Source organism: Delphinus delphis, chromosome 20, assembly GCF_949987515.2.
Source record: "Delphinus delphis chromosome 20, mDelDel1.2, whole genome shotgun sequence".
NCBI lineage: Eukaryota > Metazoa > Chordata > Mammalia > Artiodactyla > Delphinidae > Delphinus > Delphinus delphis.
The window spans coordinates 20,428,446-20,443,618 of NC_082702.1; the positions used below are offsets into that span (position 1 = coordinate 20,428,446).

General features: G+C 32.8%; 1 protein-coding gene across 1 annotated transcript in view; it reads right to left on the minus strand.

Moving 5' to 3' along the window:
• Nucleotides 1-629: 629 nt before the first annotated feature.
• Nucleotides 630-15,173, minus strand: part of URI1 (URI1 prefoldin like chaperone) — a 69,902-nt gene continuing 55,358 nt past the window's right edge. Inside the window, exons 6-11 of the mRNA XM_060000840.1 lie at nt 15,083-15,140; nt 13,101-13,275; nt 11,457-11,787; nt 9,548-9,690; nt 8,514-8,763; nt 630-5,506 (exon numbers count right to left, since the gene is read on the minus strand). Coding sequence (XP_059856823.1) covers nt 5,324-5,506; nt 8,514-8,763; nt 9,548-9,690; nt 11,457-11,787; nt 13,101-13,275; nt 15,083-15,140 — 1,140 coding nt within the window. The 3' untranslated portion in view covers nt 630-5,323. The remainder of the gene's footprint in view (nt 5,507-8,513; nt 8,764-9,547; nt 9,691-11,456; nt 11,788-13,100; nt 13,276-15,082; nt 15,141-15,173) is intronic.

Here is a 15,173-nt window from a genome sequence, read left to right on the forward strand (position 1 = left end):
ATCTGCATTCCTTTTATGCACGTGGCCAAATCATCGAAACTTCACCTCCATTCCACCAAGTCAAAATGAATTCTCTTAATGTGTAAAGTTTAAGAAACAAAGCAGTTTTCTAACTCATATTTTTTAAAAGGTGACCTCATTGCGAATAAGCAAGACTATACAGATATACAGATCACACATTTCCTTACTAGTTATGTGCTCCTGTTTCGAGGGCAATTTAAACATTAAAAAAAAAAAAAAGTGTGAAGACTGATGATTCTGGAGCAAGGCTGCCTGGGTTTTTAACCCCAATTCCACCATTTAATAGTTGTGTAGCTTAAAACATTGCTTAATCTGAGTTAGTTTCCTTATCTCTAAAATGGGGGAAAGGGATTGAAAAATAGTGCCTACCTCGCTGGATTGCTTTATTAAATGAAATAATCCACATAAAGTATATAGAAAATGCTTGACACAAAGTAAGTGATCAAAAATATTGATTCTTTATGATTCATTGTTATTAACGGAACTGCAAAAACTTCATATCCTAAATGATGTTCCTTTAAAATGAAATTTAAATAACTGAAAAAGCATTTTAAAATGTAAAAACTGAACAATATCGACCAATGGATTAAACATAAAACCATAAATATTTATTGTAGTTGAGCAATTCATTTAACAGGCATTTAATCGAGAGCCTATATGCCACTCACCAAAAGGATACACAGAAAAAGATTAGCATCCTTGAAAAGCTATTTCTTACGGAGGAGAAAAATAAATCTAATAGAATGAGGTATCTGTATTTTATAAAATTGGAAATTATTCCGATTTATGGAAAACTCTTATAAATCACTTGCATGACCCATTTCCCCCCCCCAAATAAAAATATAGCAAAATGAGTATAATCACTATAAACACTTTAAGTCCATTTAGGACACTATAGTGTCCCAAAGTTATTATCAAAGAATCATCAATAAAATGTAGATATGCAAGCAAATGTGTTAAAACCACATCCTTGATAAGAAAACAAATACTGTTAAAAACAGACTTTATCATGTATAAAAGAAATCATACAGTAAAGATAGCCCATTAATCCTACTTCTAGGAATCTACCCGGAAGATACTTCCAATGACACAAAAATACATACACATCAAAGTTACTCATTGCATCATTTGTAATTGCAAAATTACTCAGAAACCTAAATGTCCATACACAGCAAAGTGGCTGGATAAACTATGCTACATCTACACAAAAAACGTGGTATACCTCTGTTAAAAAAAAAGGGGCAAGCTCTCTGTAAACAGGCATAGAGCGATGACCAGGGCATACTATTAAACACATTAAAGTGGAAGGGAGAAGTTACATATGTTATCCTTCATGTAAGAAAGAAAAAAAAAGAAAATATATGTGTATCTATTTGTGCAAAAGAAATACAAAAAGGTTAAACCAGAAAATAGATTGGTTACTAACAATGGGTAGATGAGGAAGTGACAGAAAGACGACAGAAATGAGAATGGGCAGCAGGAATGAGGGAGGAGTGTTTATCTTGTTTATCTTTTTACATAGCTGTGACTCTTAGAACCACATTAATGTTTCATATACCCTTCACACACACCCCAAATAAACCATTAAACCCAGCCACAATGTGGAGAGAATCCAATGGAGCACAAACACTAACAAATGAACCTAACTCTACTATAAATGAATAACAATCACAATGAAGGAGTGGGAAAGAAAAAGAACTTTTGATTGATAAAGCTGAAGGAAAAAAAGAACTGAACATAAATAGTGCAATATACTTAATAAATGTGTCTCTCCGGGGGGTTAGGATTAGCACTCTAAAACTACTTCTGTGTGTCAACAGCTGACCTTTGAACAACATGGGTGTGAAATGTGCCTGTCCACTTATATGTGGGTATTTTTTTTTACTAGATACGTACTACAGTACTGTAAGATGCACGGATACAGAACCATGGATACAGAGGGACAGCTGTAAAGTTATATGCCAACTTTCAACTGTGAGGAGAGTCAGTGCCCCAACCTCAGAGCTGCTCAAGGGTCAACTGCACTAGATATTTTAAAAATAAGTAAATACATTGTATACAATAAGAGCCACGTTTCTCACTATTGAAGAAAGATGTCATAAATAAGGAAAAACTGAAACGAATCCTGTGGTGTTAGATTAGAATCAGAAGTATCAGTGTACACTTCCATTTTTTAATGTACATAAGCAAACAAATATACATAGATATGTGCATCAGTTAGTATACATTATTTCCTAGCCCTACCTACTAAAAGGGCCTAGAAGCAATGACACCAAAATGGCAATACACACACCTACATGAGAAGATGTTGGTTTTTAAACACCATTCTCCATTTAAAGGATCAAGGGCTCCTTGGAGAAGTGGTTACTGGTTCCAAGCCTGGAGCGGGAAAAATATAAGATACACCTATAACATTTTATGGTGTCAGAAAGAAAGTGTTCAAAAAAGACGAAGACTTGTTGAAAGAATTCAGGAGCCAACTCAAAGGAGTTCCTAAACGTCAAAGGTAGAACAATTTGAATAAACAAAATAATGATAATTGGATTTTGACCCACAGAATATCCAAGTCCATACAGATACAAATTAATAAACAGGGGGCAGCGGTGGTGGGAGGGTAATGACACAGATTTTCATTACAAAAGAGTCCAAGAAATAAATGTAGAAAGAAAGGGCAAAACAGAAAATCACTATTAGGCAAATACCACAGTAATAACTGTTGCAGACAAGATCCACAAATGAATGCAAAAATTAGCGGGCTTGAGGAGAAAAAGAAATCTGTAAATTGCAAAGTATCCCCTTCAAGATATTTAATTAACTACAAAGAAAAAGACAGTAACTTTACAGTGGAGAAACCTGGCAGACATCCCCTTAACCAAGTGATCAAGGTTAAAGTGATGCAGGTCGCGAAATTAAGGACCTCCTGAAATGACTCACTAGAACGCATCTCTGATCTGAACCTCTTGATATTATCTATTTCTGTGGTAGTCTTGCCAAAAATGCAAAACCTCATTCTAATCATGTGAGTGTACTGGACAAACCCAAACTGAGGAACATCATACAAAATACCTGACCAGTACTCTTCAAAAATACCAAAGTCATGAAAGATAAGGAAAAACTGAAGAACTGCCAGTGATTGGAGAAGACTAAGGAGCAATAACAAATAAATGCAAAGTGGGATCCTATATAGGATCTTGGAACAGAAAAGAACGCCTAGTAGAAAGTTGGTGAAATTCAAATAAGATCTATAGATTAGTTAATAGCATTGCACCAAAGTGAATTTCCTGGTTTTAATAATTGTGTTATGTTCATACAAGATGTTATAATTTTAGGAGAAGCTGGATGAGGGGATATATAGGAACTCTATTTTTTGCAATTTTTCTGTAGGTCTAAAATTAGTTCAAAGTTAAAAGAAATTCAGTCTGTTCTGTTTACAATTTAAAAGAGAACACTTAAGACCAACTTCATTTTATCATGTTGAATACTGAATTTAATATGAAAAATAAAGCTATAAGGTTAAGTTACAATTTGAAACTTTGTTTTAAGACTGAAGCTATGAAGTGGGGCAACACTACTTCATTTGGTCTTCAGCAGAAAATCTAATACTTCTTTGTTCCTACTACCATCTTGTTCCATGAGGGAACATCTTATTTGAAAGAAACATAAACTACATAAACAACAACAGGCTCAAGATGAAGTTGAAGAACATGATAAATTATTTAATGACAATACTCTTGAAATTATATGTCTGTAAAGAACACCAGAATAATCCCACAGTGAAGTTTGTTTCTGGGGGAAAATCTAACACAGAAAGGCTCACTTGACAAGCAGTTGGAGTTGGGGGCTCCTTTATGTGTATGTGATTGTACTCTTGGTTGTTTTCTTTTTTGTGGGGGATTGGCTGAGAGAAAAAGTTTTTAACTAAAAATACATGCACAGTTGATCAAAATTTGCTAAAGAACAAATCTTCTACATTTTTAGGCAATCTTTTAAAATCAGTCCTCTGTTCTGATCTGAATTATCCATTAACTTGTGGGGATTCAGGCTCACCCCCTTATTATTAAAATACATATTCATAAAACTTTTACAGTTGTGCTGTTCTAGTTACAGATAGGTTCTACTTTTCTAGGACATAATTTCACTTTGTTTAAGCAAGAATTCATTAAAGAAGCTATAAATAACCTTTAAATATTTAGCCATGAACAGAGGAGGGTGGACTGGCCTTGATGGCTTATTTTAGTACTAATGCAGAATGCTTTTTAAAAGCTACATTTTAGCATGCATCAAGCTAATGATTAACACTTGCAGTGTAATTTTCAATGTTAGGATAAATTTCTTTTTATTTTACGGAGTTCTACCAAAAGTAAATATGTTTTTCAATCATTTACTACTAGGAAAGTAACCGTTAAGAATGAAAATGTCTGGGAGATTAAAACATACAATTTCTTATTTTAAAATTTTATTTATTAATTTATCTATTTACTTATTTATTTTTATCATCTAGACAACCTTTCCTTCTCTCCCAAAATATAATGCCAGTTAAAACTGCACACACTAGGGAAGAACTGCCTATGGAATTATAAGAATTCAAGGATCCATTGTGTGGTGCATGTAACATATATATGAATCAAAGACTTTTCTATATTTGATTCTGAATCATAAAGTTCACAACATTTTAGAGACCAAGTTTCATAAAATTTTTACTTAAAAAAAATTTACAAAATACCATTATTCCAATCAAAGAAACTTTCCCTTGGGTACATGCAGCTTTCTGTCTTAGAGATTACAGAATGACAGTCAAAGAGGGAGAGATTTTTTTAAATAGCCACCTAGCTGCAAAACCTACAAGAAGTAGATTTTTTTAAAGTGCCTTAAAATGCTAAAGCAAGTAATATAATTGTTGAATCTACTTGAAATTTTAAAAGTTTCTTTAAAATGGTCCATATGGTATGCACAATATCACAGCTGGTACAAAACTGCCAGTATTTAGTTCAAAACACAAAAACAATGCATATGAACAGTATTCTTTGAAAAATAATTCAAAATGCTGCCACTACTTCATAAGGCAAACTTAAACAAGAGTGCTGACAGTATTCAGAGAATTAACGAAACAAGCTGAATATTAAAGTATTTAAATATTTACTTTGATTTCTTTTTAACACCATTGATAACAGTAAGAGAACTTGCTGTCAAATTAACTCAGGATGGCTTATTTCAAATTACATGTAACATATTTTGCTATATTTATTCTAAACAATTGCAAAACTAGGTTTTAGGATGTAAACTCCCATTTGCTAGGCAGGCCCTAGTTTTTCTGCTGCAATCTGGCAGCTTTGAACTTTGAAACCCTCTTTGTAGTTCCTTCTGATACTTCTGACAGAACTTCTTTTCGTTCTGGAATGGTGGGTAGCACAGGATGAGCCATGGCTGGGTGTGGTGTTAAGGAAGGTGACAAAAATTCTTTTTCTATTACAGTTCCAGAAAAAGCCTGGAAGACAAAAGTGAGATTATGATAATAAAATGCAAATAAGGTGCCCACAAAATCTTTATCCTGTACTTGCCAATTAGACATTTCTTTTCATTAAAAGTAAATTCATAAGATTTTTTTGATAGACAGAACTATAACATCAAAATACAAATTGCTCATAGAAATCAAGTACCATTAAAATATATCTTAATTACACCACCAAATATAAGTAGATTTTTTAATAGTACACATGCAAGAAAACAAAAATGTAAAAAACATGTTCACATGGGATTTTTTAAAAATGGGTAAATAAAAGGTCCTCAACTTTCATACACTCCATTTATATCCAGACCATGCTGTGAAAAATAATGTATTAAAATTAAGAATTCTATTAGGGTGTCAAACATCAGCTGATGAATGAGCTATCCTATGGTGGCCATGCTGCCTGTGAGCCAAGAGCTTAGTTTCAGCAGCAGTGACATCTCTTGGGTGGTGTTCATTCATGCAATTATTTGAGTATTTTATTGCATCTTGCCTCATTTTTATTTGAGATCAGTGGAAACTGAAAATTGAAAGTGCTGGTGCTAGTGGAAATAAGTATCAGTCTCAAATTTTCATACAATTAATTCAATGAGAGAAATCAAGGCACCACAAAAAATCATTCTTTAATTTCAACCAGATGTTTGCTGGACTTAATTTTGGTCAACTGTATGCAATGTACGTACGTAATGTATACAAATTGATGGAAATAAAAACAAAGATATGCCTTTCTATGTCTTTTTATGTACAGATCTATCAAAATCAAGAAGTTATGATTTTTCCCCCAAGATTTCTAGTATTTGAAACCCCCTCATTTTCTTCTTCTAAAGACTCTTTACGTACAAATTAAAATCTGACATGTAAACCTTCATGTATATTTAGCTTGACTTTGTCTACCAAGTGTACAAAATGACAATGTATCACCTGAATAGTTTAAAAAGCCAACCTCCACCAACTTGCCCACCAAAGAAACAAAAACCAAAAATGCCCTGACCCTCCCACAGTACTTTGAGACCTTGGGTGGAGTCCAACTCTTAAAAGAAATTCAAAGTTTACTTTTCTAAAAACTCTATTTTATCACAATGAGCACAGAGCCTTCTTATTATACTAAAAATGCTTTTGAAAAAGAGAATATTTTAACATTTAAAGATATCAAAAAAGATATCTTTCAAAGTACTTGCCATAATCCCATGAACTATTTATTTTGATGTTAAAAAATTTATAGCATCTAGGTGCTAACTGTAACAGTTCAATACAAAATGCAAAGCTATTAAATACGATGAAATGAAAATAAGTTCCAGACTTGAGTTCTAGCTATACCACAATATATTAAGTCCTTACAAAAACCTAATTTTCAGATACTTAAAAACAGCAAAAGTCTACCACCTGTTTTTCTAACAGTAGGGAAGACTATTAAATAAGTTAAGATACTCTCCAGGTCAACTGAAATCATTATATTGGGAGAAGGGAAGGAGAATATTCTAATCATACATACTGCTCCTAATTACCAATGACCCCTCCCATCCCCAGTTACCATTTAGTACAATCAGTACCACTTACGGACTATTTAGCAAAAGCAACAGAAGTTCTACATATGTTTATTCATTTATAAAGATATATATTTTTATATGTATTTGACTTATACTCAAATGGGTATATCAGTTTGATATGGTATGAGTTCCCCAGTCTTCCTAAATACTTCTTAAATTAAAAATCTAAAATACCCACCAAACATAAGAGTAAAAAAAATATCAAGTCTGGGTATAATGGAAACCATAACATTTCCATTTTGGTATCTCCCAATACCCCTCCTTTCTCCACACACAAAACTATATGCAACATGGTTGGTAAGAGTATATGTGTGTGCACTCATTTTTCTGAGGAGAGGATCTCCAGCTCTCACTAGATTGTAAAATGGTTCCACAATTCCAAAGAGTTAAAAATTTCACTGGCACGAGCCAAAACACAGAAGGACTATAGATAATTATCTGTCATGTATATATTTTTTCTTTAACTCAACCAAAGCATTTAAAAGAGAAAAGTACAATCTGCTACTTGAACTAGCATAAAATGACTATAAGTCTGATCTAGTGGAATTTATTTAAAATAAGCTGCTAAATAATTTTCTAGACATGGGACTTCCCTGGCAGTCCAGTGGTTATGACTCCATGCTTCCACTGCATGGGGCACGGGTTCGAACCCTGGTTGGGTAACTAAGATTCCACAGGCTGTGTGGTGCAGCCAAAAAAAAAAAAAAAAAAAATTCTAGCCAAAAATGAAATACATATGCTAATTAAGATACTTTAAAATTCCTATTTCACAGAAATAGAACTTCAAGAGTGGTAATACTTTCATTTTGAACTACTTTATTATAATACCTATATTGTGCTTGCTAGTGACTATTAATTTATTAATTTTTTTATAAGTTATTAATTATCAAAAAAGTACTGGGCTTCCCTGGTGGCGCAGTGGTTGAGAGTCCGCCTGCCGATGCAGGGGACACGGGTTCGTGCCCCGGTCTGGGAAGATCCCACATGCCGCGGAGCGGCTGGGCCCGTGAGCCATGGCCGCTGAGCCTGCGCGTCCGGAGCCTGTGCTCCGCAACGGGAGAGGCCACAACAGTGAGAGGCCCGTGTACCGGAAAAAAAAAAAAAAGTACAAGCCTAGAATTAACTGATTATGATCTATGACTTTTGAGACTAAATATATGTATGAACTAAAGAAGCTACAAGATAAACAATGCCATTACTCTGTCGATTAACTTCAATAAATAATTATATAAAATAATTTAAGAACAATAAGATTAATGATTTCCAGACCATACCTGGAAGATACAGCAGCTACAATTTTTAAAAAATCTTTTCAACTCCAAAATGGGGGAAATGAATTGCATACCCCTTTGAAATGGAGCTACCACCACCACCTTTTTAACTCACAAAAATTGGTCAAAGATACTATATAAAATAAAGAGTTAAAGATACACACATACCTCAGGTGTTACTGATAAAGGAAAAAGTTTCTTTTGATGATTTTCTTGTTGTTCCTCGTCCAAAATGCTCTCATTAGCATCACTACAAGTGGCCTCTTCACAGCTAATGCTCCTCAAGACTCCCCGTCTATCATCAAAGTCAGCAGCACTGCTTTCACTGGTATCACTGCAAACACTGTTCTCTCTACTGCGAGACTTCAGGATGGACTTACGAGGGACATATTCTCCATTCACGATATCAACAAAGACTCTATAATATCAAAAAAATATACTCTTTAGTTAACTCATAAAACTGAGAATAAATTTACAAGGATTTTAAAAAATCTTTTCTAGAAATCAATCTGAAATGTTTTATTCAAACTTATATCCAAAATTTTCACCATCACAATAGTTTTGTAGCCTCGAATGACATATTTACATTACTTTTATTATTGTTTGGCCTAATAAAATACAGCCGTTTATTTATACACATGTTCTGGGTGACAACAGCGTGATTTGCCAAAATTCTACATATATTTTAGACCTGCTCAGAAGTCACTTAACAATTTTCCCTATTTTACAAATAAGCGTCATGAAAACAGTAGGTATTTTCAAATGACAGCTTTCTCAACAATACAACAAAAAATTGGAATAGCATACTTAACTTCAACTCTGTGGAAAGGTAAAGCACGTGCCAAGCACTGTCATAGCTGTGATAGGAAAAGTGCTGCCCCAGCATACTAGAAACACAAACTTTCATTCTAAAGTTAACATACAACATTTTTTTACTAGATTGGGAATGTTTTAAAAGCACTGGCAAAGAGGGGCAAAAGCAAAAAACCAAGCAACCTTCCAATTGCTTTGAACTGAGAAGCTGTGGTGGGGGCTCAGCAGCTCCTGTGAGAGCCTTTAAAACACTAAGCTAACTCTATCAGAATACCTCACTTTTCAGTGAGAGCCTTCTGTGTTACAAGTAACCTTTTCCTGTATACACTCAGCTGCAAAAAATGAGAAGGGAAGAGCAGGCTGTTCTGCTATCTGTGAATACCACTCACCTGTAAATGTCAGCAGGAGTCCTGATCATAGGCAGCTCTTGGGGAGAATGACCACTGCCAGAGCTGTTCTTTCGCTTACGTTTGGCTTCTTCTTTCTTTTCACTGAATTTTAAAGTGGTATTTTTTCCAGTATTTATTCGTACCTAAAAATTTCATAGCAAAAAATTATGATCCTTTTGAGAAATCAAGGCCAAAACTAAAACCAATAAACTCTACAATTAAAGAAATAATAGTAATAGAGGCAGTTTACATTTTTTGACACAAATGATGTGCATTATCAGCTAAGGCTAACAAATTCTTATACTTCTACAGTATTAAATTATACCTTAAGTGACCAATTCTAGTCATCAGTGACTTTATTATCATACAGAAAGCAAAATACATACAAACTAAATGCTAGATTATTATAAGCTTTCACATCACCCATTACTTTGATATAAGTTTTTGGCTTAAATCATGCATTTCAAAACAAACAGCACAATTAACCAAAACAAATATTCAGTAAGAATATACAACTTAAGTCATAAAAACAATATTGGATAATGCTTAACTATTTAGAATTTTTAAAATACCTCTAATTTTTAAAAATTTAAGGACCAGAAAATAAAAATCAACCCTGTTCAGGATTAATACATTATTCTTCTATCCCTACTCGGCATTTACACTATCTTTCCATATTAATGACTGCTATTCCCCATAACATTCCTGCAAATATTATTTATTCTTCCTGTTTTATCTAAATGAAAACTAATTTAAAGCCTGAAAAGAGAATCACAAAACAAACTTTTTTCCTGGTTAATAGGTCAATTTTTTCCAAAGAATTCCAAGATGCTCCTTTTAGTTTGAAGTATTAGAATATATATTTTAAAACACCATATACGTATTTCACTTCACATTAGAGCAGGGAAATCTTGACCTAAGAAATAGCAAATATGTCTTAAACACGTTTGATTAAATAATAATCTCAGGCCTTTAAGACTGCTACCACAGACCCTTACCTCTGATACAGGCAAACCCTGCAAGGGTGCCCTGTTGTGGTAAAAAAAACAAAAAAGCACCAAACTGAGAAAAAGGAGTCCCTGTTTTATTACTAACTAGCTCTATGGTCTTCTAGGCCCTAAGTTTCCTTGAGAAAGACAAATTAGAAAGATGAAATTCCCAGTAGCTCCTTAAAGCAGTATTATGAGGCCAAGAGAACAAGGGAATGAGTTTAAGGTCCTTCCTTCAGTGAGATCCAACCTGCTTTGATCTGGGATTTTAAAACTGGGTATTCTACAATAAGTATGGAGGGAACAAAAAGTCTTTTGATACTAAGAAAACTTAAAAACCTGTATTAGAAGACCTCTCTGTAGTAACCTCCAGCTCTAAAATATCAAAATTCTAAAATCATGATTACCACCCAGAGATGTTTATATTTAATTTGTGAGAAATGGAACTAATTTTTACTTCCTTCTAAATCTTTCCTTTTTGCTCATGATGCTCCTATTCATTTTATGCCCACATAGAAACAACCTGATATAATTAAAAATTTAACTAATGCAAGTCGCTTTCATCTTAAATACACCAAAATGCCCAAATTAACTCTAGAATTCTTAAGAAAGCTTTCTGAATGAAGGACAGGTAGAGTTACAGTAGTTGTCACTCAAACTGATCTCCTTCCAGACCCCCAAATTTCAAATTCTATTGTGGCTTCAGAGAACAACAGACCAATACCAGCTAACTATCTAGACTTTTATTTTCCTTTTTCTTTTTAGATAAATTGGTCAGAGCAAGAGGCAAAAGATGGCTTTCTTGTTTGGCACTATCAACAATATTAATCCCTGTTAATATTGCTCTTTTAAAGAATACCACAGATGATCTCTAATATTCAAATTATATGAAAAATTAGTAAAGTTAAAAGTATACAAACCCTCTTAGGTTCGACAGTATGAGAAAAATATATTGTTGGTATAGAATTATCTTCAGCCCCTAAGGTATCATGGTCATTTTCATTATCACCACCATCATCATCATCTTCTTCATCTTCATTATTGTGATAAGAATTTGAACCATTAATTGAACAGTTCCATTGACTATTTACTTGACCATTGAACAGTTCTGAATTTGTAACATTCTGATAACAATTGCTGGGAGTGAGAGAGTCCATTACTTGATTCATCATATTCACATTTATGTTCTGATCTTCCTTTTCCTCTTCAGAGGACGTATCTTCTCCATTTGCAATCAAAGTATCAGGCTTACTAGAAAAAGAAAATTAACAAGATCAAACAAACACACTAGAATTTTACATATTCTAATTTGCACTTAAGTTCAAAGGGTAAAAACTAAGGTTTTGCATAAGGTATTTTTAAACTAGATTTCTAGGCTAATAAAATGTTTTGAAATGAATTAATAAATAATAGTTTCTATGCTAATTCTATATGTTGTAGTTATTCAAACAAAAGTAGAATACAGTAGATTTTTTTTTATCTTTGCAAGGAGGATATTGGCCATATACAATAAAATACCATACAAATACAATCATAAATTTGTAAGAAGTCATAGAGAATATGTTATCTTTATTTAAAGACCAGAAACTACAACCACAGAACTATAACGTATTTCTTTCTCTTTCTATAATCAAAATATTTTATAAGCCTGTATTATTGTAATTTTAAAAAATAAAAGATTTCTACATATGTGCATGATTTATACACATATACTTCTCATGCTTGCTTCATTCTACAAAGGATTTGAGGACCTTATAAAAATAACAAAACCCAAAATGCAACAAACTGAAATAACATCATGCAAAAGTAGAAAAAGAATCGTGACCAAGAAAATCATAAGATTAAAAACTGATTTACAAAAATTAAACAGTATCAGTTAATCAAAAAGACCTAAGTATAGGTGAAATATGGTAGTGAAAAAAATATCCTTTGTGTTTCATGTCTTATTTTTCACAGTAACTAATTCTGCATATCATTTAAGCAAAATAATATAGGAAATTCTATAGTAACAGTTTTCATTGAGCACTCTGATAATTCTGAGTGCTAATATGTATTTCAAATGGAAATTTGGTAAAGTTTTTCATATCTATAACTACTTGACCAGATGACAAATTACCTGCTCAATAAGCAGAAAAGTTTGCAAAGGAAAGCAAGGATATTTTACAGCAACAAACTTAAACTGAATGCACATATTTTTTTTTAACAAGTCATTCAAACATACAGCATTATCTTGACTACAGTATAAAAACAACTCATTTAAAATATAATATATAAAGCATCCATAATTATTTAAAGTGAAGTATCTGGTATACCTTACTTTATTATACAAAATAGGGCTGAAACCTTATAATAAAAAATAGGAATATTGATTTTGTGTATTTCTGTACACACACATGAACTGGCATGTGCATGAACACATGGCCTTAAAAGAAAATATTCTAGAGAATATTTATTTTAGGGTGGTAGGGTTATTGATATTTTAGTATAGCATGCTTTTCTGTATTTTCTTCAATCAGCACATATTTTATAAGGAAATGTGTGTAAGGAACTTTGTCATTAGGTACCTATCAATATCAATTTCACCCAGCAATTCTTCTTGTCTCTCTAATTCTTCAAGTCGATCCCACAGCTCCTTATCAGCAAGCAGATCCTTGGATTTTAGATCATTTGAGAATTCTGCTTCAAAAATACCTGAAGTTTTTGGTTTGGAGTGAGGCTTATGAGCAATTCGGTGTTTTGCTATTTAAAAAAAAAAAAGGAAAAAGAAAGGCTGTTTATTAAAAGCCAATTTTTAAAAGGCGCAAACCTAGACTTAATAAGATTTTCTCTTGGGGTGAGGGGTTGTTGAGAAAGAGGGGGGCATGATTTTTAAGCCAAACAGTAGACCTCCAAGGATGTATGTCTCCTTAGAATCTTGCGACTTAAGAGTGTAGTCCAAGGACCAGCAGTACTGGCATCCCTGGAGAACATTTCAGAAGTATAGACTCTCAGGGCCTCCCCAGACCTGCTGAATCAGAATTTGTATTTTAACAAGAGCCCCAGAGGATTCACAAGCATATTAAAGACTGTGAAGAGCTGCTTGAAAGCTTCAAAAATGCATAAGCAGAAATGGTCACAATGCACTCTAGCTATAATGTAAAATTCAACACAAGTAATACCCATCTTCCATCCTTACTCAAGAGAATTTAGTTACTAAAGTAACACATAAAAGCCTTGTCACAGGATACTTTCAACTCTAAGGCACTGCCAGACAGGAATACCCTAGGAGAAATCTATGGAGCCTAATCCTTGAAAAATTCTACTATAATTTTATATATGAATATTTCTACTTTTTAAATTGCTTTATCTTATTTATAATCCTCATGTGAGGCAGGAGATGGATAAAATCTGAACTCAAACCTATCAGCTTTTCACTTGAAAAAAATAATTATTTTTATAAAGCAAATTAAAGCTTTAAAGACGGCAACGGGAGAAGTCTACAATGCCGTTACGAGATATGGTACTAACAGATGACCTCCATCATATATTCAAATTTACAGAATTGTTTTCTAAATCTGAAAATATCAAAATTACATTTCATAGCCTATTCTCTATAACTATTATTGATAAAACAGTATTAACAAGTTTTATGCTTCAGACTTATAAAATACATAAATCTTTCAATGGTCACCACAAACAAAAATCGTAACTTGTCTTTCAGCTCTTTAACTTTAATATCTGTCTCCTTTATTTCACCTTCCAAAGCCACAAGCTATAACTTGTCATGCCACGCCAGTATATAGTATGGCTAGAATATAGCTTCTAAAATCACCTCTATTTCAACTAACAAGTTCTCTTCAGAGTTAATTACTAAAATACGAACTTTAATAATCAAAATAAATGTTAAAAGTTTTCTATAGTAGCAAATTATAAACCATTTCTGTAATACTCTAAAAATTTTCACTACTATAACACTTTAAAGCACACTAGAAAACCACTGCCTTTATAGAAGTAAACCCAAACACACACCCAATCCTTGGCAAGTGAAAGCTATTAAATGAACCTGGAAACAACCTGTGTATGGAAGGCCCCTGTAGCCAACATAAAATGAATGGCTAACATATGCTTAGATTATATTCACTCTTTCTTCCAAAAACATCTAAAGCTACAATTTTAAAAGGAGAAAAATAAGCAAAAGATATATTATGATTTTGACCAAGGTCAAAGATCAAATTAGGAACAGATCCAAGAATACACATCTGAGTTTTAGATGTTTGGAGCATTAAATAACTTTGAAGAAGCCATGTAAACTCACCACTTAAATAGATCGGTCAGAAATCAAGTTTTTCATCAAAAAGTTATCCATTAATGTGTTCTATTTAAATATGAAAATTTTACATAAAAATTATAGACATTATAAACATTAATGGATAAATGGAACAAATGTTTGCATTTTATGAATTAAAAAGTCTCATATAAATATAATCCCAAATACAGAAGACTCCTTAAAAATCAACACAAATGGTAAATATTTAAGTAACTATATATAAAAAATCTTATTACTTACCTTTAAATTCAAAGTCAGTTTTAATTTCTTCTCTTATGTCAACAATATCACCTGCAGCCTAATTTTTTAAACAGAAAAAGCATGTTAACAA